We start from the raw sequence: 26571 nt of genomic DNA, 5'->3' as shown, positions 1-26571 counted from the left end.
ATCTCGCAGAGAACAGAGCAGATTTACACGGACATCAAAACATTTCCACACACAAAAAAGGAATATTTTCATTCTTTTCCTCTTTCGATCAGCTGATATGTTCCAAAGTGAATGTAGCTAACAAGGAACGTCTCACGTAAAAACCTTTCACTCAAACCGCACCTTGATTTCTCGAATCTCATTGATCAAAAGATGTGAACTCATTTTGTGGAATCAAGCGTTAATATTAAAGGTAGACAGCCTTTCAGATTTTTCAAGTGTAAGGAAAAAAATTTTCCCCAACACCTAATTATTTTTGTTTAGTGGACCGAAAGCTACTGAATTCGAATCACAGACTTCCAATTTTATTATTATTATTTTTTAAATAGAACAATTAAAGGGGAACTGAAGTCATTTTTAAACTTGCTTTCTTTCTTAAGTAACGTGTTAGTCAATTACATTTTCGGTTTTAGTAACCTTATATCGTGACTCATATTGGCAATTGATTGCAATTATACTTATCGGCCTATTCGGTTTTTAGCCATGTTGAATTTAGTTCGTTTGGTCCACGGCAGGCGTCGCTTATCCATGCGATCTTCACGAGACTTGTGCGAGACTTTGAAACGTGAAGTGTCAGCCAGGTGTCAGTGCCGCCATTTTGAAAACTGTTTTCCAAACGAAGTATTGCACAAAAACGAGTTTAAATGACAATTACTGCCGACTTTTTTCAAACTTTCCTGATTGCGATCAAAACAAACAAAACTTCCGGCTTGATTACATCAGCATTCGAAAGAGGGCGCGCGCGTCTTTTGACAACCCCTGTGTCCGAAATCGCTCCCTACTCACTATATAGGGCACTATATAGTGAGGACGCCATTTTGTAGTGCTGTCCGAAACCTTAGCGAGGATTATTTACACCCTGTATAGTGCACTCAAAGTATCCCACAATGCATCACGAAAAGTAGTGTACAACGATGGTCACTAACCAAAGCGATATATCCCATCATGCATTGTGGTCACACTGAAAGAAATCAAATTAAAAGTCTCAAATTTGATTTAATAAAAGGCAGCGGCAAAGAAGAAAGTATTCAGCCTTGATTTAAAAAAACTGAAAGCTGCAGGTACTTTGTATTGATTAATGTGGGAAATACACTCAGTATAATATGGATTTATTACAAAAATTCATGTATGTATTTATTATTTTGAAAACCCACCAGCCGACTGATCTGGCACGTTTTAATTGTGCGACAGTAATGACGTAAATACCAGCGTGACGGAGTAGTGTCCGAAAGCGTTTTTTCATTTTACCAATGAGCTCACTATATAGTCCTCTATATAGTAATTCTCTATATAGGGAGTACCGGCTAGTGGCCATCTGGCAAGGCACGCTGCAATACAGATGCGAGCAGGGAGTTAAACTCTCGTGGTTACCAGAGGACTAGCCCCCACTGTAACCCTAGCTATGTAATAGGCGAGAGGCCGAGGGCTGCGAAAACGGAGATCGGCGCTGCCCGATGCGCCACATGGTGCGGGAAGGACTATATAGGGAGTAGTGAACGAGTGAGTGATTTCGGATTCAGGGTTTGATTTCTGCTGTACGTTTTACTTCCGTCCTACGATGTCTCTCACAGGTCTCAACGAATCTCGTTTACAGCCATCGCTTTGACATATGGACTGATATATTACATATCATATTTCAAACACTCATAACTTGCTATAGCAGTGACAAAATAGCTATCAAACATACATTCCTATATTTAATAAAATGAGATAAATAGAATTTTGATAATAAAAAATTTGCCTTCAGTTCTCCTTTAATGAATTTAGAGTCACGTGGCCCTAAATTCTCCAATATTTTTTCCTGCTTCACCATGACCCAATTCAAGATACTATGTCATGCATGACATGGTGGGCTTTCCCTGTTCGCGCAAGGCATTGTGGGATACAAATTTGAAACAGGAGAGAAAAATGGAGGACGTGAGTGTGTGAATGAAATGTGAAAGACTGACTACAGTAACGGAAAGTGAGAAGAAAAGACGTTATCTTATATGCGAAGGAAAGGAAACGCAGGACCAAGCTAATAAATATTGGCGGTCAGCGAGCACCTCGGCGTGATCAGCTGTTCGTTTAGTGACAGAATGATGGAACTGTCAGTGCACGATTAAAGGGAAACCAGCGCACACACACACACGCACGGACTTCCTCTGTCTGCTTGACTGTGCGAAGCGAGCGACTTCATGCACATTATTTGCTTTAATCCCCTCAAATTAAATAACTTCCCAGCCACAGAAATAAACATATATCACCATGACCAAATTTCAGACGGAAATAAATTTCACTGATTTTATGAAATTGAAAGGCCGTGTACAGTAGCTTAATGTGCTCGTTAATGTTAATATGTTATATTTTCTATCGTTAAAACTCACGCAGTGACTTGTATGATGGTTTCTCCACATAACCAAATCCAAAAATGTGTCTAATTGTTGATAAGTTGAAGTTTTCTGTGAGGAGATTTTTATTATTATTATTATTTGTAAGAAGTCTCCAGTGTCAGTGCTTTGTAGCAATCGATAACGTGATGATAGAAAGAAAAAAAAGAGGTCAGTGAAGCAATGACTGTTTATATTTGCTCTGTTCCACATCATTAAATGTAGCTACTGTATAAACTGAAAAAGTATAACATGTATGCCGTTCTTTAATAAAGAAAACTTTGCAGTTGTTTCGCAGTATAACGGTTGCTCAAGACATGAGCTGTACTATGCAGACGTCTACGCGTGACGTCTCGAGCAGAGCTAATTCTGCTTTCCAAAGCAACCGGATATAAAGTGAGTCAGAAAACAAAGGCTGCTAAACAACCGCTTTCAATCTGATTAAATTCTCAAACGGAATGGTGTATTTCATTCCGACCGAGCTGTTTACATGAAGACAGATCATTCAGATTGAGCCTGAATCTGATTATTATTATAAAGGTTTATTCAGATTCCTGTAAATGTAGCTCGTGTGTACATGCTCACTGATACTACACAGCTGCAAAAACATCTGGAAATACATTACCTGATCTTTTCCCAATCTTTGACCGTCCAGCATCGATGAGTCTGATCGTCATTATTAGACTGTCACAGGATCTGAGATGGACTCAGTCCATCCAATCCGTTACGCATGAATGCTTTTTGACTTACATGAGTGAAGAAAAGTGGAATGAAGGACTTCAAGACAGTTCTTGGTAATCACTCAGACTAAACACTAAGATGCGTTCGTGACATTATTTGTACAGTTTAATCTCTGTTGTGTGAAACAATCAGGAACTTTTTCATGCTCAGCGATTATAAAAGAATTAATGGACTATAAAATGGACTGTAATTGACTACGAATGCTTTATGGCTGACTGGTGAAGGTTATGAGTGACGCAGAGACAGGAAGCCGAGCCAGAGATGGAGATACTCACATATTGAGAGGCTGCCAGGCCGGCCACTGAGCTTTCGTCTTGATCACGGTCATGACATCATCCCCCTGTAAGAGAGAGAGAGAGAGAGGGGCGATGTATTAAATCGTCAGGGGGTGTTTAAGATTGACATATCTACAGCAGAAAAGAAAGCAAGATGTCTCCTTCATGTGCAAACGTCAGGCTCCAGACAGCCACAGATGCTAAGCGCAGCACGAATGATGTGCATGTCTTTTTTTACTGCAGATTCCTGGAGGTTTCCGTGATATTACAGAGGAAAGGAAACTCAACAGTCAAGAGTGCAAATGAAATAGTTTTTGTAAGTTTATTTCACTGCTGGAGCAGGTGAGCAGCAGAAAGCAACTCAAAATTAAAGTGAATGGAAATATAGACACATCTAATGTGGGATGACACAATGATAGATAGATAGATAGATAGATAGATAGATAGATAGATAGATAGATAGATAGATAGATAGATAGATAGATAGATAGATAGACTGGAGGGATGGATGGATAAATGGACAGATAAATAGACACATATACTGTACATAGATGGACAGGCAGTTAGATAGATTTGATTGATGGATGTATAAATAGATATACTGTAAATGGGCAGACAGACAGACAGACAGACAGACAGACAGAGAAAAGGAAAGGGAGATGGATAAATAGATAGGTGGGCACATAGACAGACATAGATAGATAGATAGATAGATAGATAGATAGATAGATAGATAGATAGATAGATAGATAGATAGATAGATAGATAGATAGATAGACTGTACATAGACAGACAGACAGACAGACAGACAGACAGACAAAAGGAAGGGGAGATGGATAGATATAGGTGGGCAGACAGACAGACTTATAGATAGATAGACAGATTGGATGAATGGATGGAGGGATGGATGGATAGATGGATAAATGGACAGATAAACAGATACATATACTGTACATGGATGGACAGACAAATAGATAGATTTGACTGATGGATGGATAAATAGATATCCTGTGCATAGACAGACAGACAGACAGACAGATAGAAAAACAGACAGACAGACAGAGAAAAGGAAGGGTAGATGGATCGACAGATATAGGTGGGCAGACAGACAGACAGACAGACTGATAGATAGATAGATAGATAGATAGATAGATAGATAGATAGATAGATAGATAGATAGATAGATAGATAGATATACTGTACATGGATGGACAGACAGATGGATAGACTTGATTGATGGATGGACAAATAGATGTACTGTACATGGACAGACAGACAGACAGACGCAACATTGTTCACGAAAACCACAGTGTCCTCCATCCCAGGTTCCCCACACCTGACTACTCTCTCAGGAGAACCGCATTCTTCATCTCCGGCTCTCGTCATTCGGCTGACCAATTAACAGCTGGCTCGTAGTAATGAAGTAATCAGTCTCTGACCTGGCTGAACTGATGAATATGTTTCGGAGTGGCAGATGGCCACGTGCACAGAAGGAGAAATTAATTCACAGTGAAACTCTCGCCCACTGCATCTTCATCCAAAACCGATTTGGTTTCATTTTATGTAAAACACTGCATTAAAGTTTTACACAACATAAAATTATACAATGTATTGATCAGGAGAAGTGTTGAATCTGCAATTTGAGCACGCTTTACACTACTATAAAGGTCTTGGATCGAGTTCATTAGGCATTTTCACCAATAAGGAATCTCAGCAGCCATTAACGATCCCTGGCGCTGACAACACAGAGAAATGCCCAGAACGGCAACTGGCCAGCACCAACACCAGCACGCCGTGCTCTATAATGGTGAAATGCTCCTGACACAGTGCAGTGTGTGTGTGTTCGTGTGTGTACCCATTGCTGTCTTCCCCTATTACACAACACTGTTTACTGGCTGTGTGAACTATACAGGATACAAACAGAATAATGCACACAACCACAGAGGTAAGGACCGCAATACAACTATATAAAAATAACGAGACCATCAATGATGGCGTAGCTCACTCTGGCCCCGTCTAGTCCAGAAGGAACGCTCTAAAGTGGGCCACCTTCCTTGCACAATAAATGTTGCAAGCTATATACACTATATAGAAGCTATATACACCCTAGGAATACCGACCTATTTGCCAGAAAGAATCCAAAATGGCGAGGAATGGACCAAGAAGAAGCAATTTTTTGTTGAAAGGCTTAATTAGTCCATTGTAATTAAGCAAATCTGGGTAGAAGTTCTATGCACCCTAGGTCCCCCTACCTTCATGCCAGAAAGAATCAAAATCGGTGAAGAATTGAGGGAGAAGAAGCGATTTGTGTGGAAACTGTTCATTAGGAATTGATTAATTACTCCATATTTTCATTATTAATTACAATTATGCAAATTTTGGTAGAAGCCATATGCACCCCAGGCAGACCTACCTTCCTGCCCAAAAGAATAAAAATCAGTGAAGAATTGAGAGAGAAGAAGCAATTTTCGTGAAATGTGAATGATGATGGACGGACAACACATGATAGCATAAACTCATCACCTGTCGGCTAAATGAGCTTATGAGGAGAAGAAAAAAGAGGAAATACTCATCTCATTATCTCTAGCCGCTTTATCCTTCTACAGGGTCGCAGGCAAGCTGGAGCCTATCCCAGCTGACTACGGGCGAAAGGCGGGGTACACCCTGGACAAGTCGCCAGGTCATCACAGGGCTGACACATAGACACAGACAATCATTCACACTCACGGTCAATTTAGAGTCACCAGTTAACCTAACCTGCATGTCTTTGGACTGTGGGGGAAACCGGAGCACCCGGAGGAAACCCACGCGGACACGGGAGAACATGCAAACTCCGCACAGAAAGGCCCTCGCCGGCCCCGGGGCTCGAACCCAGGACCTTCTTGCTGTGAGGCGACAGCGCTAACCACTACACCACCGTGCTGCCCCGAGGAAATACTCGTAATAAGAACTAGACAGGGACACTCTAACGAGTGCAAACCCCGCCTTTTCCCTATTAAAATACATTGGGCGAAAATTTCGAAGTTCTGCCATGACCTTGACCTTTGACCTCCAAAATTTAATGGTTTCCTTCCTAGGTGATTGGCAACACGTACAAAATTTGGTCCAAATCGATCCATTGGTTCTTGAGATATCTTGCAGACACACAGACAGACAGACAGACAGATACACACACACACAGACTGACGCAGGTGAAAATAATAACCCCTCCGACTACTGTCGGCGGGGTTAATAATAAAATTAGCGAAAGCAAGATAAAATAAATAAATAGACCACATGGTGGGCGGCACGGTGGTGTAGTGGTTAGCACTGTCACCTCACAGCAAGAAGGTCCGGGTTCGAGCCCCATGGTCGACGGGGGCCTTTCTGTGCGGAGTTTGAATGTTCTCCGCGTGGGTTTCCTCTGGGTGCTCCGGTTTCCCCCACAGTCCAAAGACATGCAGGTTAGGTTAACTGGTGACTCTAAATTGACCGTAGGTGTGAATGTGAGTGTGAATGGCTGTCTGTGTCTATGTGTCAGCCCTGTGATGACCTGGCGACTTGTCCAGGGTGTACCCTGCCTTTTAACTAAACATATCTTTTTATTCAAGCCTTTTGTTAATGGTGTTTATGAGATAAAAGAGTAGATCTGGAGGGTCCTCAGACATAGAGTGTTTTGGTAAACTGGGATGTATGGATGCTGTCAGTCCCCACTCGCTTGCTCACTCGAGTTTGTTGACGGTGTAGTGTCTGGCTGCTTTATGTCCCGGGGCTCCCTCATGCCTGTGTTACCTTCTGGCTCCCTCCTTTTAGTTATGCTGTCATAGTTAGTTGCCGGAGTCCCTGCTTGTACTCGGTGCAATATGTATACTGCTCCTACTTATTCAGGTGACATTGGGCATTCCTAACAACCTGTGTTTTCTTTCCCTCCCCCCCACCCCAAATCTGTCCCTCTGAGTTACATGGAGTCAACAGGAAATCTTTTGGTGGAGAGGGTGGAGACCTCGACTGGCTATCGTAGCCTGCAGGGAATCGGCCGTCAGACATTCTGTCGCATGTCCCAGACCCGGTGAAATGTAACTGAATTGTCTTGGCCAGCCCTAAGGGTCCCATCTGCATCTCATCATTGCTGAGGAGTGTGCTCCCATCACCCAATCAAGCATCCAGCCAGAGCAGGTCATGATATATTTTACCATAGTAATTGTTGTGTGTTATGCCTGATGTAAAGACTCTCGTCTCTGCGAGCCTACCACACAGATTTAATACTTGTCATTTTTAGGGCATACCTAACAACCTGTGTTTTCTTTCTCTCTCTCTCTCCCCCCCCCCAATCTGTCCCTCTGAGTTACATGTTGATCCTGGGATTGAGATGCTGGCCTCTTCTGCCCCTCGGACCTGCTTGATCCATCCTGGTGCCCTGTGTCTGGTCGGAGTTTTATCGCACAGCTCCTGTGAAGGATGGCCCCATGAGGACAGTTGAGGGTTATACCTGTTAAAACTGTTAATATTATAGTCAGGCTGTCTGTTGTTGCCTAAATGAGGATGGGTTCCCTTTTGAGTCTGGTTCCTCTCGAGGTTTCTTCCTCATGTCGTCTGAGGGAGTTTTTCCTTGCCACCGTCGCCACAGGCTTGCTCATTGGGGATAGATTAGGGATAAAATTAGCTCATGTTTTAAGTCGTTCAAATTCTGTAAAGCTGCTTTGCGACAATGTTTATTGTTAAAAGCGCTATACAAATAAACTTGATTTGATTTGATTTGCCCGTAGTCAGCTGGGATAGGCTCCAGCTTGCCTGCGACCCTGTAGAACAGGATAAAGCGGCTAGAGACAATGAGATGAGATGAGACCACACAGTAAAATTAAAAAAAATTAAACACACAATCCAAGGGACATAAAACAGGGAAGATAATATAAGAAAAAGGATAAAACTGTTCAGAAAATTCAGGTGTTCCACAGTTTAGGTGCATAATAGATTAAGGTCGTTTCCCCAATCTTATTTTAGGGGACTTAAGAAAAACTCACTTGTTCATTGCTTGTGCACATTCATTTGGGTATCTGGAGCCTACCAACCCACAAACTCTGAAATAAAACACCCAGCCAGTTTCTTTTGTTCTGACTATTTCAGAAAACATGAGCTGCGACAAGCCGTTCAGGTTCGGCTCATTAGAATAATCCCGTGGTTAGAATAATTAGAAGTGGAGCTCATTAGAATAATCCCGCCCCTCATCTGAGCATCTTGACTCATGGCTTGAGAACTGCCTTTGCGAATGAACATTTATAAGGAAAGTGCTAACTGATTGGCCGGAGGAAGAGGGGAGTGATATAAACAGTGGCTCATTATCATTTAAAGGAACAGGCCGTTCCTCAAATCAGCCGTTTTGAACAGCGCTGTTTCGACTGGTTGAGAAGGAACTCATCTCATCTCATTATGTCTAGCCGCTTTATCCTGTTCTACAGGGTCACAGGCAAGCTGGAGCCTATCCCAGCTGACTACGGGCGAAAGGCGGGGTACACCCTGGACAAGTCGCCAGGTCATCACAGGGCTGACACATAGACACAGACAACCATTCACACTCACATTCACACCTACGGTCAATTTAGAGTCACCAGTTAACCTAACCTGCATGTCTTTGGACTGTGGGGGAAACCGGAGCACCCGGAGGAAACCCACGCGGACACGGGGAGAATATGCAAACTCCGCACAGAAAGGCCCTCGCCGGCCACGGGGCTCGAACCCGGACCTTCTTGCTGTGAAGCTACAGCGCTAACCACTACACCACCGTGCCGCCCGTGGTGCTTTATCCTTGTCGTATTTTAACCAAATCATGTCAGAGACATTTCATTAAGACCTCAGGGAAGTGTGTCAGCTTGTGAAAAAGGGGTATAATATGTCACCTTTCAATGACCTGCTGTAGAGGAGAGCTGGAAACTAGCAGGCGCATGTCCAGTATATGTGAATGGTCATGTGATATGCATTTTCAGGCGTGTTAGTATGAACAGGGATTATTTCTGAACAACAGATCTGTTTTAATTTAAAAAGTGGTTTCACTGATATAAAAAAATTCAAAAATAAACTTTTTCAAGGTTCATGCTTATGAAGGGGAAGTTGGATATCGGCCTGTAGTTACTTTACACGTTATAGTCGAGATTCTTTAATAGAAGTTTCACGATGCCAGTTTTAAAAGCGTTTGGGAATATACCAGTCTGAATGGATGTATTAATTGTTTTAAAATCAGCAATGGAGACAAGACACTATTAAAAACATTCTTTAATAATTTCGTAGGGACAGGGTCAAGACAGGAAGTTGACGGCTTACTCCGTTTTACCATCTTACAGAGTTCCGCTTCAGTGATGCTGCTGAAGTTCCTCATAATTGCCAGTCTTTTACAGGGCAGATCATCGGGGTTACTGGTGTTCCTGATGATTCCAGCTCTAATAATTATTTTGTTGTTAAAAAATTATCCAAATTCTCCACATTTTGAGGCAGAAGCTCGGCGAAGAATGTCAGCCTGGAACGGGACTTCATAATTTGTCAAGAGTTGAAACATTTTTCTTTTCAGTTAATGAAATTCAGTTTGTTGTTGGAATAATGGTGCTTGGTCATGAGAAGAGGTAAAGGCAAGGAAAATAATCAGTAGGAAACACATCAGTGTTGATGGCATTCTGGTGTCCACGTCGGGTACGTCATCTTTCTGTACATCCTGAGGAAGCACTGTGTGTCAAGATGAACTTCATGAAAGTTGATGGCAGTTCTGGAAGTGTCTGAACTTTTTTCTAATTAAAATCTCAGTGTGAGCGCTGCTAGAAAGTTCATCTTCATCTTCATGGCATGATCCGAATTTGTCAGATTGTTGGATCTTCCATGAAGATGAAGATGAACTTTGTAGCAGTGATCACACGCTGTTATTTAAACATTAAATAAATTCAGCACTGTGTCTCTCTCACTTTCTCTCCCTGTGTGAAAGTCAGTTCAACTGAAGAAGGCGTGGCCTCTTTTAATGTCAGTCTTAGTGAAGGAGGTGTGGCCTCTTTTAATGTCAGTCTTAGTGAAGGAGGTGTGGCTTCTTTTAATGTCAGTCTTAATGAAGAAGGTATAGTCTCTTTTAATGTCAGTCTTAATGAAGAAGGTGTGGCCTCTTTTAATGTCAGTCTTAGTGAAGGAGGTGTGGCCTCTTTTAATGTCAGTCTTAATGAAGAAGGCGTGGCCTCTTTTAATGTCAGTTTTAATGAAGAAGGTGTGGCCTCTTTTAATGTCAGTCTTAGTGAAGGAGGTGTGGCCTCTTTTAATGTCAGTCTTAGTGAAGGAGGTGTGGCCTCTTTTAATGTCAGTCTTAGTGAAGGAGGTGTGGCCTCTTTTAATGTCAGTCTTAGTGAAGGAGGTGTGGCTTCTTTTAATGTCAGTCTTAATGAAGAAGGTATAGTCTCTTTTAATGTCAGTCTTAATGAAGAAGGTGTGGCCTCTTTTAATGTCAGTCTTAATGAAGAAGGTGTGGCCTCTTTTAATGTCAGTCTTAATGAAGAAGGTGTGGCCTCTTTTAATGTCAGTCTTCGTGAAGAAGGTATAGTCTCTTTTAATGTCAGTCTTAATGAAGGAGGTGTGGCCTCTTTTAATGTCAGTCTTAATGAAGGAGGTGTGGCCTCTTTTAATGTCAGTCTTAATGAAGGAGGTGTGGCCTCTTTTAATGTCAGTCTTCGTGAAGAAGGTATAGTCTCTTTTAATGTCAGTCTTAATGAAGAAGGCGTGGCCTCTTTTAATGTCAGTCTTAATGAAGGAGGTGTGGCCTCTTTTAATGTCAGTCTTAATGAAGGAGGTGTGGCCTCTTTTAATGTCAGTCTTAATGAAGAAGGTGTGGCCTCTTTTAATGTCAGTCTTCGTGAAGAAAGTATAGTCTCTTTTAATGTCAGTCTTAATGAAGGAGGTGTGGCCTCTTTTAATGTCAGTCTTTGTGAAGAAGGTATAGTCTCTTTTAATGTCAGTCTTAATGAAGGAGGTGTGGCCTCTTTTAATGTCAGTCTTAATGAAGGAGGTGTGGCCTCTTTTAATGTCAGTTTTAATGAAGAAGGTGTGGCCTCTTTTAATGTCAGTCTTAATGAAGGAGGTGTGGCCTCTTTTAATGTCAGTTTTAATGAAGAAGGTGTGGCCTCTTTTAATGTCAGTCTTAATGAAGGAGGTGTGGCCTCTTTTAATGTCAGTCTTAATGAAGGAGGTGTGGCCTCTTTTAATGTCAGTCTTAATGAAGAAGGTATAGTCTCTTTTAATGTCAGTTTTAATGAAGAAGGTATAGTCTCTTTTAATGTCAGTCTTAATGAAGAAGGCGTGGCCTCTTTTAATGTCAGTCTTAATGAAGGAGGTGTGGCCTCTTTTAATGTCAGTCTTAATGAAGGAGGTGTGGCCTCTTTTAATGTCAGTCTTAATGAAGAAGGTGTGGCCTCTTTTAATGTCAGTCTTCGTGAAGAAGGTATAGTCTCTTTTAATGGCAGTCTTAATGAAGGAGGTGTGGCCTCTTTTAATGTCAGTCTTCGTGAAGAAGGTATAGTCTCTTTTAATGTCAGTCTTAATGAAGGAGGTGTGGCCTCTTTTAATGTCAGTCTTAATGAAGGAGGTGTGGCCTCTTTTAATGTCAGTTTTAATGAAGAAGGTGTGGCCTCTTTTAATGTCAGTCTTAATGAAGAAGGTGTGGCCTCTTTTAATGTCAGTCTTCGTGAAGAAGGTATAGTCTCTTTTAATGTCAGTCTTAATGAAGGAGGTGTGGCCTCTTTTAATGTCAGTCTTAATGAAGGAGGTGTGGCCTCTTTTAATGTCAGTCTTAATGAAGGAGGTGTGGCCTCTTTTAATGTCAGTCTTAATGAAGGAGGTGTGGCCTCTTTTAATGTCAGTCTTAATGAAGAAGGTATAGTCTCTTTTAATGTCAGTTTTAATGAAGAAGGTATAGTCTCTTTTAATGTCAGTCTTAATGAAGAAGGCGTGGCCTCTTTTAATGTCAGTCTTAATGAAGGAGGTGTGGCCTCTTTTAATGTCAGTCTTAATGAAGGAGGTGTGGCCTCTTTTAATGTCAGTCTTAATGAAGGAGGTGTGGCCTCTTTTAATGTCAGTCTTAATGAAGGAGGTGTGGCCTCTTTTAATGTCAGTCTTAATGAAGGAGGTGTGGCCTCTTTTAATGTCAGTCTTAATGAAGAAGGTATAGTCTCTTTTAATGTCAGTTTTAATGAAGAAGGTATAGTCTCTTTTAATGTCAGTCTTAATGAAGAAGGCGTGGCCTCTCTTAATGTCAGTCTTCGTGAAGAAGGTGTTGCCTCTTTTAATGTCAGTCTTAATGAAGAAGGCGTGGCCTCTTTTAATGTCAGTCTTTGTGAAGGAGGCGTGGCCTCTTTTCACGTCAGTCCTTGTGGAGGTGTGGCCTCTTTTCATGTCAGTCTTAATGAAGAATGCGTGGTCTCTTGCCATGTCAGTCCTAGTGAAAAAGGTGTGGCCTCTTTTAATGTCAGTCCTAGTGAAGGAGGTGTGGCCTCTTTTAATGTCAGTCTTAATGAAGGAGGTGTGGCCTCATGCCATTATCAGTCCTAGTGATGAAGGCGTAGCTTCTTTTAATGTTAGTCTTAATGAAGGAGGAGTGGCTTCTTTTAATGTCAGTCCTACTGAAGGAGCTGTGGACTCATGCCATGTCAGTCTTTGTGAAGGAGGTGTGTCATCTTACCATGTCAGTCCTAGTGAAGGAGGTGTGGCCTGTTTTAATGTCAGTCTTAGTGAAGGAGGTGTGGCCTCTTTTAATGTCAGTCCTACTGAAGGAGGTGTGGTCTCTTGCCATGTCAGTCCTACTGAAGAAGGCGTGGCCTCTTTTAATGTCAGTCCTACTGAAGGAGGTGTGGCTTCTTTTCATCTCAGAGTGTCAACACTGCTCCAAAGTTCACCTTCATGGTATAATCTGACGTAGAGAACGTTACTGTACAGTCTGCTGAAGAATCTAAAACCGGCTTTATCTAGCTATACTTAACCATCGGAAACTAGCAAATCTAAAAACGTAATGTTTATCTAAATAGTAAATAAATAATTAGCTACAAGACGTAGTTAACTTAAACCATTCAAATATACTTGCAGTTTTCCTCCATTTTAACCTTTAAACCAAACTGTGTTTATGACCTTTTTGAAATCTTTTTTTTTTTTGGAAAATAAAGATGTAAACGGGGAAAACAAGACACATTTGAAAATGCTTGTGTGTATCTTCCTGTGATAAATAAGGAATAAACTCCAGACGTAGAGGCGTCCATGCTTTAAAATAGTCACATAACTCTATACAGATGAAGTATGTGATTGTGTTTGGTGAAAAGATGCATGGAATGCGTTGAAATTTGGCCAAAACAGAGAAAAAAAGCTGTATTATGTTGGTTTTTGCATAAAATGACCATCTTAGGGACACAGAAGCAAACCAAAATAAATAAATAAATAAATAAAAATAAAATGCTGTATTCATAGTAAGCTTTCCGCTGAATAAACCACAGCATCCATGACAGCCTTTAACCCTTTATTAACTCTAAAGATTTATCGATGAGGCCAGATTTACAATTCTCACTCTTGTTAATAAAATTTCGCAGTAAATAATTTATGTTAGTTATTAAATCGATGTTCTAAAATGAACAATAAGCTGGGACTTTAATGGACTATAAAGGTGAGCTAATGGTAATAGAGTGTTGATAAATGATGCCGTAACCAGTGTTTATGAGCTAATAAGTCCTGAGACCATGAAAAGATGAATTAGCACAAACGTTGCCATATGGGCACAGAAATAAAGGATTTCTACACACATGGGTTCTCATCCTTCTCATTATTTGCAATTTAAAGCAGCATGTAGTACGGCTCAGAACACACAACTCTCTTTAATTATTACTGTACTGCTATTTAAACATTAAAGAAATTCAGCACTGTGTCTTTCACTTTCTCTCCGTGTGTGAAAGTCAAGTCAACTGAAGAAGGCGTGGCCTCTTTTCAAGTCAGTTCTAGTGAAGCAGGTGTGGCCTCTTATCATGTCAGTTCTATGAAATGAGGTGTGGCCTCGTTTCATGTCAGTTCTATGACAGAAGGTGTGGCCTCTATTCATGTCAGTAGTCCTATTAAAGGAGGTGTGGCCTCTTATGTCAGTTCTATTAAAGGAGGTGTGGCCTATTGTCATGTCAGTCCGATTAAAGGAGGTGTGGCCTCTTTTCATGTCAGTCCTCAGGAAGGAGGTGTGGTGTCTTTTCATGTCAGTCCTATTAACGGACATGTGGCCTCTTTTCATGTCAGTCCTATTAAAGGAGGTGTGGCCTATTTTCATGTCAGTCCTCATGAAGGAGGTGTGGCATCTTGCCATGTCAGTCTTAATGAAGGAGGTGTGGCCTCTTTTCATGTCAGACCGAGTGAAGGAGGTGCAGCTTTTGTCATGTCAGTTCTCATCATCCCACTCCTAACTTTTCTGAAACATGTTGCTGACATCAAATTCAGAACGAGGATTTTTCTTTTCGAAAAACACTAAAATTTCGCAGTTTCAAAATTTGCTAGGTTGTACTTTTTTTGGAATTGGGGTTGTATGTTTCGTGACTGTTTTCCTGGACTCAATATAATAAAAGCATTGAGTGCATGCACGTGTGTGTGTGTGGGCAAACCTATACATAACCCTAACCTCACCTTAACCTCTGCATCCTAAAGGAACCAATTTGCCAACCAAGGTTTTTTTTTTTTTTTTTCACCGTTCACATAAAAGTAGCACTTCATGTTAAAAGGAATTTGTTCCACATCCAGATGAACACAATTTCTCCTGACTGGGTTGACTTGACATAAAAGCATGTAAAACCTTGACCCAGTCAGATTTTCAGCATTCCATTTTAGATGAAGACAGCTGGTATGTGTCTGGGGGACATGCTCCTGAACCTTCTGAAAAAGGAGGACTGGTTTGATGGTTGGCAGCGGTTCCTGCAGCATCACTGCGAGCTGTGCATCTCCTGGAACAGATTCAGCTCCAGCGCCTCGGGGGAAATCCACTGCTGACTCTAGTGTCTCACGGTTACAAATTTTTACATGAAAAACTTCTTTGTTCCTTTGCAATTTTTTCTGCTGGCCTCAAATTATAGGCCTGTGTTTTGGTTGCCTGGAAACTGAATTGTTGAGGGTAAAAAAGTATGTTGTCGCAGCTAACATGACGAAACAACGTATAACAAGTTAGTTAAGCTTGCTAAATACAAACATAGATGAAAAGGAAACAAGTTTGTGATTATTATCCTCTTCAAAGAAAATTTCAAACGGAGCGCATTTTCATGTTTGTGAACTTACCATGTGATTTTGTAGATGTTATGTCATGTAGATTTATTTCTGCCCCAGTCCTGTCTCCGCCCCTTTCTGACATTTGCTGATTACCCTAATGTACCCTATTCTGTGTAAAGTGCTTAATTAATTTGTCTACGTTGACCCTGCTGTTTCTGTTCTTTGTTGCGAAGTCTTATCAGGCATTTTGAGTGTTTCTCAAAGTCAACGATGCTTCTTTGGCAGGACGGGTCCTCCCAACTTGGGCCCTTCAGAGGTGAGGCAAGACTCTTTCCTAGCACTTTTCCTGTGTCCGAAATCACTATATAGGGAGGACGCCATTTTGCAGTGCTGTCCAAAACCTTAGTGAGGATTATTTACACCCTATATAGTGCACTCAAAGTATCCCACAATGCATCACGAAAAGTAGTGTACAATGACGGTCACTAACCAAAGCAATATATCCCATCATGCATTGTGGTCACGTTGGAAGAAATCAAATTAAAAGCCTCAAATTTGATTTAATAAAAGGCAGCGGCAAAGAAGAAAGTATTCAGCCTTGATTTAAAAGAACTGAAAGATGCAGGTACTTTGTATTGATTAACGTGGGAAATGCACTCAGTATAATATGGATTTATCACAAAAATACATGCGTGTACGTATTATTTTGAAAACCCACCAGCCGACTGATCTGGCACGTTTTAATTGTGCGACAGTAATGACGTAAATACCAGCGCGACGGACTAGTGTCTGAAAGCGTTTTTTCATTTTACCAATGAGCTCACTGTATAGTCCTATATATAGTAATTCCCTATATAGGGAGTAGGGAGTAGTGAACGAGTGAGTAATTTCGGACACAGGGTTGGAGAACCCATCATGTAAAAGTCTAGCAAGTGTGCATCATTGAAAAGGTCCTGCCTTGTAAGCAGTGTTGGGCATGTTACTTTCAAAAAGTAATTAGTTATAGTTACTAGTTACTTTTCCCAAAAAGTAACTGAGTTAGTAACGGAGTTACTTTGTCATAAAAGTAACTAATTACCAGGGAAAGTAATTATTCCGTTACATTTTGCTCCCCCTCAAAAAAAAATCTAATTCAATTAGTGTAATCATAATAAAAGTGAATGTTAAATGTGTTTAATGACTGAAATGGACACTTAACAGAACCAATTAGTAATGTTATCTACACTATATTAATATTTTTGTGGGACAATGTGAGATAAGACATCCAACAAATTTAATATATTTTTGTAGTTATTAAAATTATGTTACTAATTACTGGCCACTGACGAGGACAAACGCTTTGTTCCTCGACATAATGTGCATTGCACGTAAACATTTTTGCCTTTTATTTCAAGTAATGAAAAGCAGTGGCTGTATTTCCAATGTGAAAGCGCAGTGCTGGGCTGACCGCTCGCCATTGCTGTGTCTTCTGATTGAAAGAGTGCATAGTGCAGTAGGCGTGGCCTACCTACGTATATTGTCCAAATCTACTCTGATTGGCTTACTGTGCCGTTGTCTCGTGTCTCCCCGCCCCACACTAAAGCAGAGTAAAGAAAGGCTGAACGAGCAGCGTGCCAGATGAGAACAGCTTTAATAAAGTAACGCATAGTATTTTATTGTAAGTAACGGGAACGGCGTTATAACGATGTAAAAAGTAATTAGTTAGATTACTCGTTACTAAAAAAAGTAACGCCGTTAGTAATGCCGTTTATTTCTAACGCCGTTATTCCCATCACTGCTTGTAAGTGTGCATGGGATTATGGGTGCTTTAAAGAAAATATCTCGCAAATAAACAAATCGAGCTAAAAGTCGGCCTGTCTGTCCGTCCTTTATAAAAAAAAAATTTAAAAAGCTGCATTCTGAATTTGTTTTTAAAGCTAGACGGCCTTTCGATTTCATAAAATCGGTGAAATTTAGGTCATTCTGTGGCTGGGAAGTTATTTAATTTGAGGGGATTAAAGCAAATAATGTGCATGAAATTGCTCGCTTTGCGCAGTCAAGCAGACAGAGGAAGTCCATGTGTGTGTGTGTGTGTGTGTGCGCGCATATGCAGATTTAACTTTGAGTGTGCACTGACAGTTCCATCATTCTGTCACTAAACGAACAGCTGATCACACCGAGGTGCTCGCTGAGCGCCGATATTTATTAGTTTGGTCCTGTGTTTATTTTCCTTTGTATATAACATAACGTCTTTTCTTCTCGCTTTCTTTCCGTTACTGTAGTCGGTCTTTCACATTTGATTCGCACACTCACGTCCTCCATTTTTCTCTCCTGTTTCAAATTTGTATCCCACAATGCCTTGCGCGAACGGAGAAAGCCCACCACGTCATGCATGATGTAGGATCTTGAATCGGGTCATGGTGAAGCAGGAAAAAATAGCCGAGAATTTAGGGCAACATGGCTCTAAATTCATTACTTGTTCTATTAAAAAAATAAAATTGGAAGTCTGTGATTCAAATTCAGTAGCTTTCGGTCCACTAAACAAAAATAATTGGCTGTCGGGAAAATTCCTTTTATGACGTACACTTGAAAAATCCGAAAGGCAGTCTACCTTCAAATGATATTATCCACTATAGTGATGAAAATAGACGGGACTATTTTTTGTCAGGGAGGCCGCCATAACTCCATCGTGAGTGATGTCATTTTCCGCAAGCACAGCGGAGGTGTACAAGTGCATGTTATACTAGTGTCAGTGGGATGAAGTATTCTGTCAGGGATGGCTGGAGATGGATGTAAGACGGATGTATGAAGATCTTTATTATAAAGAAAAGTCCAAACAGGCAAATGGTCGAGCGAGGCACAAACAGAATATTGTAGACAGAAGCAGGGTCAAAAATGAGGAACAGGAATGAGAAACCAGGAAATCAGTCAGGAAACAAGGCTTGGTAATGTCACAATGACGCAATACTTTGCAAAGTCAGTCTGCATTCTAAAGGCCTCTGCATGCTCTTGCGACAAGGCTTTCGCAGATAGCTTTTCGCAGACAGTTGTAATTTATCGTTGAGCGGGGAGTAACAGGCGTGCGCGATGATATTCACCGCCACAACGCAAGGGGGCGCGAAGTCGCGAAATCGCTAGGAGTAGTTGGTGGGTGTGGTTAGTGGAGTGTTTATCCTCCGGTTACTTATAATGACTAGAACTGGAGTCGTATAGATGTACGTAGTTCCTCACTTCCTCGATCAACTGCTCTTCGTGCTGCTCCATCTTCGCTCGTGTTTTTAAAAATGGCGGTAGTGAAAACAAACCAAACCGGGAAAGAAGGGAAGCAGAAGTGCGTGATGTAGAGCGGATGTAGAGTGGACCAATCAGAGCCCTCTTGTCTGTGACGCTGTCTACGAGGCTTCTGCGGTGGTCACAATTTTTGGGAGGTGCGCGCAGAGCGTCTGCGAAGGTGGGGGGGCTACGCAGACACCATCTGCGACACCGTCTGCGAGAACTGGGTTATCAGCATAAATTGGCCTTGAGTCCTTATTTAGGTGTGCTGATTGCGCCTTAATCCCATGCAGGCATGTGTCATTCGCGGCGCACGCATGAGTCAGTTTAGAGCAAGCGCTGTACAGAGCGTGCCTGAGGGTCCCTCTGTTGCGACAACTAGACTATAGTTATAATATTATGGTCTAGCGTGACTTCTCTGTCAATTTGTTTGCCGCAAAAATTATGGCGATGCAGTATTAGAAAAGGAATCAAAATTAAGTAGTGGGTTGTTTATCACCTGTTTATTTAAAAATATATATTTACCAGCTTATCTTCCATCCGGGCGGCACTGTGTTGTAGTGGTTAGCGCTGTCGCCTCACAGCAAGAAGGTCCGGGTTCGAGCCCCGTGGCCGGCGAGGGCCTTTCTGTGCGGAGTTTGCATGTTCTCCCCATGTCCGTGTGGGTTTCCTCCGGGTGCTCCGGTTTCCCCCACAGTCCAAAGACATGCAGGTTAGGTTAACTGGTGACTCTAAATTGACCGTAGGTGTGAATGTGAGTGTGAATGGTTGTCTGTGTCTATGTGTCAGCTCTGTGATGACCTGGCGACTTGTCCAGGGTGTACCCCGGCTTTCGCCCGTAGTCAGCTGGGATAGGCTCCAGCTTGCCTGCGACCCTGTAGAACAGGATAAAGTGGCTAGAGATAATGAGATGAGATCTTCCATCCGTGTGACACAGTTCTCAGTTTATGATAACGGATTATCCTTATTTAAGGTTGTCTGCCTGTTTTGACCCTGGTCATGGACATTCGGATATGTTGTCGTGCGGAATCCTATGTCATGCATCGCCACCCTCATTTTCATCTCCTAATACATCCACATATCTGGCTAATCTAGTATGGCCAGGCCCAGGGAAATGGCCCAATGGACTGATGTGACAACTTTAACATGTTTTTTAAGTTAAAGTCCGCATCTTGTATTAATGTATAATGATGACATTTTATAATCCTGTAATTTCAAAATTAATTGCTTTAAGAATGCCAAGGATACACACACAGGTGTCTCTGAAAATTCTCTGAACGAATGTCATTTGATGACATGATATCCAGAGCAATGTACAACGTACCCAGACCAGACCGGGGAGCAGTAGGGGGTTAGGTGCCTTGCTCAAGGGCACTTCAGCCATTCCTGCTGGTCCAGGGAATCAAACCGGCAACCTTTTTTTTTCGACAAAGCTGCTTCTCTAACCATGAAGCCATGGCTTCCCCATGGTCTTGTATATCTACATGTGCGTATGTTGTATCTTTTCTAGTTCTGCAACTTCCTGGTTTCTTGTTTTCTCAGTTTATCTCATCTCATCTCATCTCATTATCTCTAGCCGCTTTATCCTGTTCCACAGGGTCGCAGGCAAGCTGGAGCCTATCCCAGCTGACTATGGGTGAAAGGCGGGGTACACCCTGGACAAGTCGCCAGGTCATCACAGGGCTGACACATAGACACAGACAACCATTCACACTCACATTCACACCTACGGTCAATTTAGAGTCACCAGTTAACCTAACCTGCATGTCTTTGGACTGTGGGGGAAACCGGAGCACCCGGAGGAAACCCACGCGGACACGGGGAGAACATGCAAACTCCGCACAAAAAGGCCCTCGCCGGCCACGGGGCTCGAACCCGGACCTTCTTGCTGTGAGGCTACAGCGCTAACCACTACACCACCGTGCTGCCCTTCTCAGTTTATGATAACGGATTATCCTTATTTAAGGTTGTCTGCCTGTGTTTTGACCCTGATCATGGATCTTCGGATTCAGATCTTCAAATTCTCTTCTGTATAAATGTAACACTCAGTTTACGCGCTTGTGCTCTGCTTGTAACTGGACTGAACTCTATACACTATATGGACTCGATACAGCATGGAGGTGCATTACATCACCGTGAAGCTTGTTAGTTTTAAACATTACATGAAAACCTTTTTGTGAAAGTCATTCAGGAACAGTTTTATTTTCTTACTAGTCCACTGGGCAACTATAAAGAAAAGCCAATATCCAGGTCACTACATCTGCCCATTTCAGGTTTCAGGTACCCGAGTTTGTGTTCTGCCACCCGTGAACCTGAACCTACATCATATTTAGACACGTGTGCAATATGAGACAAGACTGATGCAAATCATCAATAAACTCATCTTTTATCCAGCACATTCACCATTTTATCTCTCTTTTACGTCTCTCTTTTTTACGAACACATTTTGCGTTCAGATGAAGACTAAAAGTTCATGAAGAAGCTCTTGTATGTATAACACGTAAAAAGTGGTGAGTAGTTCAGCCACGGATGCACATCAATTATAATTTTGCTTATGCATGAGGGAATGAGAATGCTGTGTGGAAAATGAGGATCGCTGCAGGATCCTGGTTCCTTTATACAAAGGCCATGTTTTATTCTTTACAGCCAAGTGCCCGAGACTCACCCTGACTGATCGAACAGCGCCAGAAGGACAGAAGGAGGAGTGGAAGGGAAGATGAGAGGAGGGGGAGGGGGAGTGTGGCCGAGTGCTTGCAGAGAGCTGTCAAAGGAACAGCAGAGGAGCTGCACCGGAAAGGTCATTCTCACACACACACACACACACACACACACACACACACACACACACACACACCCTTCAGATGCTGCTGCCTTCAAAGAGGCTTATGTGGCCACACATAGCCAAATAGCACACGTGCACACACATGCATGTACACACACACACACACACACACACACACACAAATAAAAACATATGCACACGCACACACACACACACACACACACACACACACACACACACACACACACACACACCTTTTGAAGGCAGCAGCATCTGAAGAGGCTTGTGTGGCCTTACATAGCTGAATAGCACACACACACACACCTTTCAGATACTGCTGCCTTCAAAGAGGCTCATGTGATCACACATAGCTGATTTACCCCCCCCCCCCCCCCCCACACACACACACACTCACACACACAGTTTGCCATTTTTGGGAAACTGTGTGTGTTTGTGTGTGTGTGTTGCGATTGGTATTGAGTGATAATTTAATTGAATGATGACACTGGTGGGCGGCACGGTGGTGTAGTGGTTAGTGCTGTCGCCTCACAGCAAGAAGGTCCGGGTTCGAGCCCTGTGGCCGGCGAGGGCCTTTCTGTGCGGAGTTTGCATGTTCTCCCCGTGTCCGCGTGGGTTTCCTCCGGGTGCTCCGGTTTCCCCCACAGTCCAAAGACATGCAGGTTAGGTTAACTGGTGACTCTAAATTGAGCGTAGGTGTGAATGTGAGTGTGAATGGTTGTCTGTGTCTATGTGTCAGCCCTGTGATGACCTGGCGACTTGTCCAGGGTGTACCCCGCCTTTCGCCCGTAGTCAGCTGGGATAGGCTCCAGCTTGCCTGCGACCCTGTAGAACAGGATAAAGCAGCTACAGATAATGAGATGAGATGAGATGAGATGACACTGGTGCCAAAAATTATGATATTAAAGCAATAAATCTGAAGTGTCTAGGATCAATACTTCTACAGCCCATGCTACGTTTCAGAGAAAACCGCACTGAGACTGATTAAACACTCAAACGGCGCTTCTCAAACGGTTTTGGCTTCAGTTCCACTTTTCAACGATGTTTTAAGTCTATTTTGCTTTCATTTGTCACAGCGCAACATTTCATTCGAGATTACATTCTACCCTTCAGCAACACAATGTATTCAATTAGAAAGCCGGCTCCAGTGTTCAACGAGTCTTACTTTGTGACTTATTAAATCCATAAATCCATTTAATCATATTAGTAGTTCTGATATTAACATGGTGGTGTAGTGGTTAGCACTGCCGCCTCACAGCAAGAAGGTCCTGGGCTCGAGCCCAGTGGCTGGCGAGGGCCTTTCTGTGTGGAGTTTGCATGTTCTCCCCGTGTCCGCGTGGGTTTCCTCCGGGTGCTCTGGTTTCCCCTACAGTCCAAAGACATGCAGGTTAGGTTAATTGGTGACTCTAAATTGACCGTAGGTGTGATATGCTTGGAGAGGAGATGGGTGCCACCAAGCAATCCAAGCCTAGAGAAAAAACATGAGAGACGAGTGACTACGTCAGCATCTCTCATGCCTCCCTACAACCCCAATGCGGTTACGGGAATGAACAGAACAGATATTAACAGGAAATTAATTCGGGGGGCGGATATTAGGGTGACTTTATGGCGGTACATTAGTGTCAAAGCTAGAGGGCGCTAACACACAAGATGAAAAACATAAACCTGGAAGTTGTAACAATTTTCTCGTGCGTAAATATCCCACTCCTGAGCATAGAAGGAAGAACTGCATGTTTGTTTATCATAATTTTATCACATGTTGTCTTTTATTCCTTCTCGAATGTTTTTTTTTCTTCTTTTACAGTACTTCTCCTCGCATGCCAAGCGGATTACCTTCAGCTGCTCTCTTTGCTCGAGTGAAATTACTGCGCTTGAGTTTTGACAAAGTGTGGTTTTGACTGTTTGGGGGCGGGCTCATGCCATTTCTGTCAGCGAATGCTATTGGCTGATGGCTCCTGGTTTTGTGATTGGCTGTCATCCACATTGTTTTATCCTAGCAAAGTGGCGCCATGTGGAAGCAGTGGAGTTGGAGATGATGCTGGGGAACTGCAGTGCATTTCGTGTGAGCAATTTAGAACTATGTAACCCTACCACAAAGTGATGCTACAATACAGATGTGAGTGGGGAAGTCAAACTCTCGCGGTTATCAGAGGACTAGTCCCCCATTATAACCCTAGCTGTATAGGCGAGAGGCCGAGGGCTGTGGAAACGGAGATCGTTAGAGATTGTCAGTCTCAAAGGGCTGGTTAGTACTGGGACAGGAGACTGCCTGGGAAGACCAGATCCTGGCGTGGAAGGGACTTCGAACCCCACCACATCTTTGCGAAGAATGCAGAGGTCTGAATCACTTACCTGTCAATAGGTTGGATTCAGTCATGTGACTTTTGCTTGCAAGGTTACTTCCAGTGAATGAACTGGTGGTCAGGCAAGCCAATTTGTCTGCCGTTATACAAAAGAGCTAGTGAAACCATCTCCAACTATTTTCACAGTTTAGAGGCCAATGCACAGTCAAGATACCTTCAGAAAGTTGCTCTTTGTGATGGGATAGATCCTTACACACTAACAAAGAAGGATTTTTCCTATGAGTTGGAAAATTATCCATTCGTTGAGTTCCAACATCTCAAACGACCTGGTGTTGTTGGTAGACCTCGTTCTACACGGACACACAGATGAACACCTGGAAGAGCATGGAGGAGTACAACCTTTTATACATAGCTGGTTAAAGATCTGGGGATCAGGACACTACAAGAAAAATCCTGTATCATTTTTACCCGGGTAAGTAGGAATTTCTGGGCTTTTTGTACACATCTTTGTGATGTTTGCAAGGATGCTACAAGTTTGAGTATCGGGTGTAAATAAACCAAAGTTGCTCAATTCTCAATCCTCCCTGCTCTTCTCTTCTAGCTAAATCATTCACAAAGATCCACAGAAACCCCTTTAAACACCTGGGGATTGGTGAAACATGACAGAGAAGTTATCACGGCTCACTGTAACTGCATGGCCAGGGAAGTGGTTTCATGCTGTTAAAGGAGAACTGAAGGCAATTTTTTTATGATATTTATCTCATTTTATTAAATATCGGAATGCAGTTTTGATCGCTATTTTGTCACTGCTGTAGCAAGTTATGAGTGTTTGAAATATGCTCTGTAATATATCAGTCCATCAGTCCATATGTCAAAGCAATGAGTGTAAACGAGATTCGTTGAGACCTGTGCGAGACATCGTAGGATGGAAGTAAAACGTACAGCGGAAATCAAAGCGACCGACATCTGCCAACGTTGTCAAAAGACTCGCGCACCCTCTTTCGAACGCTGATGTAATCAAGCCGGAAGTTTTGTTTGTTTTGATAGCAATCAGGAAAGTTTGAAAAAAAGTAGGCAGTCATTTAAACTGGTTTTTGTGCAATATTTTGTTTAGAAAACAATTTTCAAAATGGTGGCACTGACAGCTGGCTGACACTTGACGTTTCGAAGTCTTGCACAAGTCTTGTGAAGATCGCGCGGATAAGTGACGCCTGCCGTGGACCAAATGAACTAAATTCAACACGGCTAAAAACCGAACAGGCCGATAAGTATAATATTTAATTGCCAATACGAGTCACGATATAAGGTTACTAAAACCGAAAACAATTGAATAACATGTTAATTAAGAAATAAAGCAAGTTTAAAAATGACTTTAGTTCTCTTTTAACTCGTGAGCTCTTCTTTTGTGTTTACGTGAATCGTCTCGATTATCTTATCTATCTAGTTCAGTGTAGGAGCCTAATCAACATCATCATCATCGTCCTTCTAAAGAATGCGAGGACATCCTGATAAATAAAGTGAAAACATACACGCGAGTTTACAACATGGCGACCATGATTAAACAGTAAACCAAAACACATCTGAGGACTGAAGCATCTCCTGAACTTCAAAACATCAGAAAATAACAGAAAATGGCGAGAAAAGTGATTCATAGATATATTCAGAAGATTGCTGTGTGCAATGGAATCGACCCCTACAGTCTGGGAAAAAAGGATTTGTCATATGATCTCGAAAACTACCCTTCAGTCGAGTTCCCCGACATCTCGAACTATCTGGTGTTGCAGACGTCCTTCTACATCGCAAAACAGATGAAAGTGTGGAAGCGTATGGAGGTTTACAACTTTTTTGTATGTGGCTGGGTAAAGGACCTCGGGATCAAGTCGCTGCCCAATGAATCCTGTATTGTTTTTGCCTGTGTAAGTGTGTTATTTAAGCTTTTCGTTTGCGTCTTTACAACGAAGCATTGCAAGTTGAAGCGTAAACAACAGTTGGCTTGATTCTCACTTGTGTTGGCTCTTATCTCTCAGCTTAATCATTCACAAAGATCATCAGAAACCCCTTTAAAGACCTGGATCTTAGTTAAACAAGACGGAGAAGTGATCACGGCGCATTGTAACTGTACGGCTGGGGAAGAATTTTGTCGCGACCTTCATGCATATGGACTTTGTGAGGAGTAAACAAAGAAACAGCTGGGGACTTTAGAACTTCACGACTAAAAAAAAAAGTACCATAAAATAATGACACATAGCAAGAAAAGTACTTGGAAAACACTAAGGACAGAGCTGAGAGGCAAATAAAAACCTTTCACCAAGTGATCACTGCAAACTCGAGCATGCTTCAACTCGGCTCCCTTCGATTTCAGCAAGAGGTTCGAAAGCCACCTTTCTCGACGTCTTTTTGTGAAATCCTGTGTTCGTTCACCCTTTTTTATTAGTTCATGGGGAACCCTGAAGAAACTTTTATCAGTTTCATGGTTTGATCGATTCAAACAACCTAAAACAACGCAAGCGTAAGGCATTTTTCATGCGAGCAATGCACCTTCTTCATACAAACGCTTTGTCAACTGAGCTTTGGTAGACCAC

At 42.2% G+C, this 26571-nt stretch overlaps 1 protein-coding gene across 2 annotated transcripts in view; it reads right to left on the bottom strand.

The window, feature by feature from the left end:
• Positions 1 to 26571, bottom strand: part of spon1b (spondin 1b) — a 298589-nt gene that overhangs the window by 77221 nt on the left and 194797 nt on the right. For both annotated transcript variants that reach the window (XM_060927069.1, XM_060927070.1), the window contains exon 7: positions 3425 to 3489. In XM_060927069.1, coding sequence (XP_060783052.1) covers positions 3425 to 3489 — 65 coding nt within the window. The remainder of the gene's footprint in view (positions 1 to 3424; positions 3490 to 26571) is intronic.

Source organism: Neoarius graeffei, chromosome 8, assembly GCF_027579695.1.
Source record: "Neoarius graeffei isolate fNeoGra1 chromosome 8, fNeoGra1.pri, whole genome shotgun sequence".
Lineage (NCBI taxonomy): Eukaryota > Metazoa > Chordata > Actinopteri > Siluriformes > Ariidae > Neoarius > Neoarius graeffei.
Note: the sequence above shows the minus strand (reverse complement) of the source record. Positions and strands in the feature narration are given on the sequence as shown.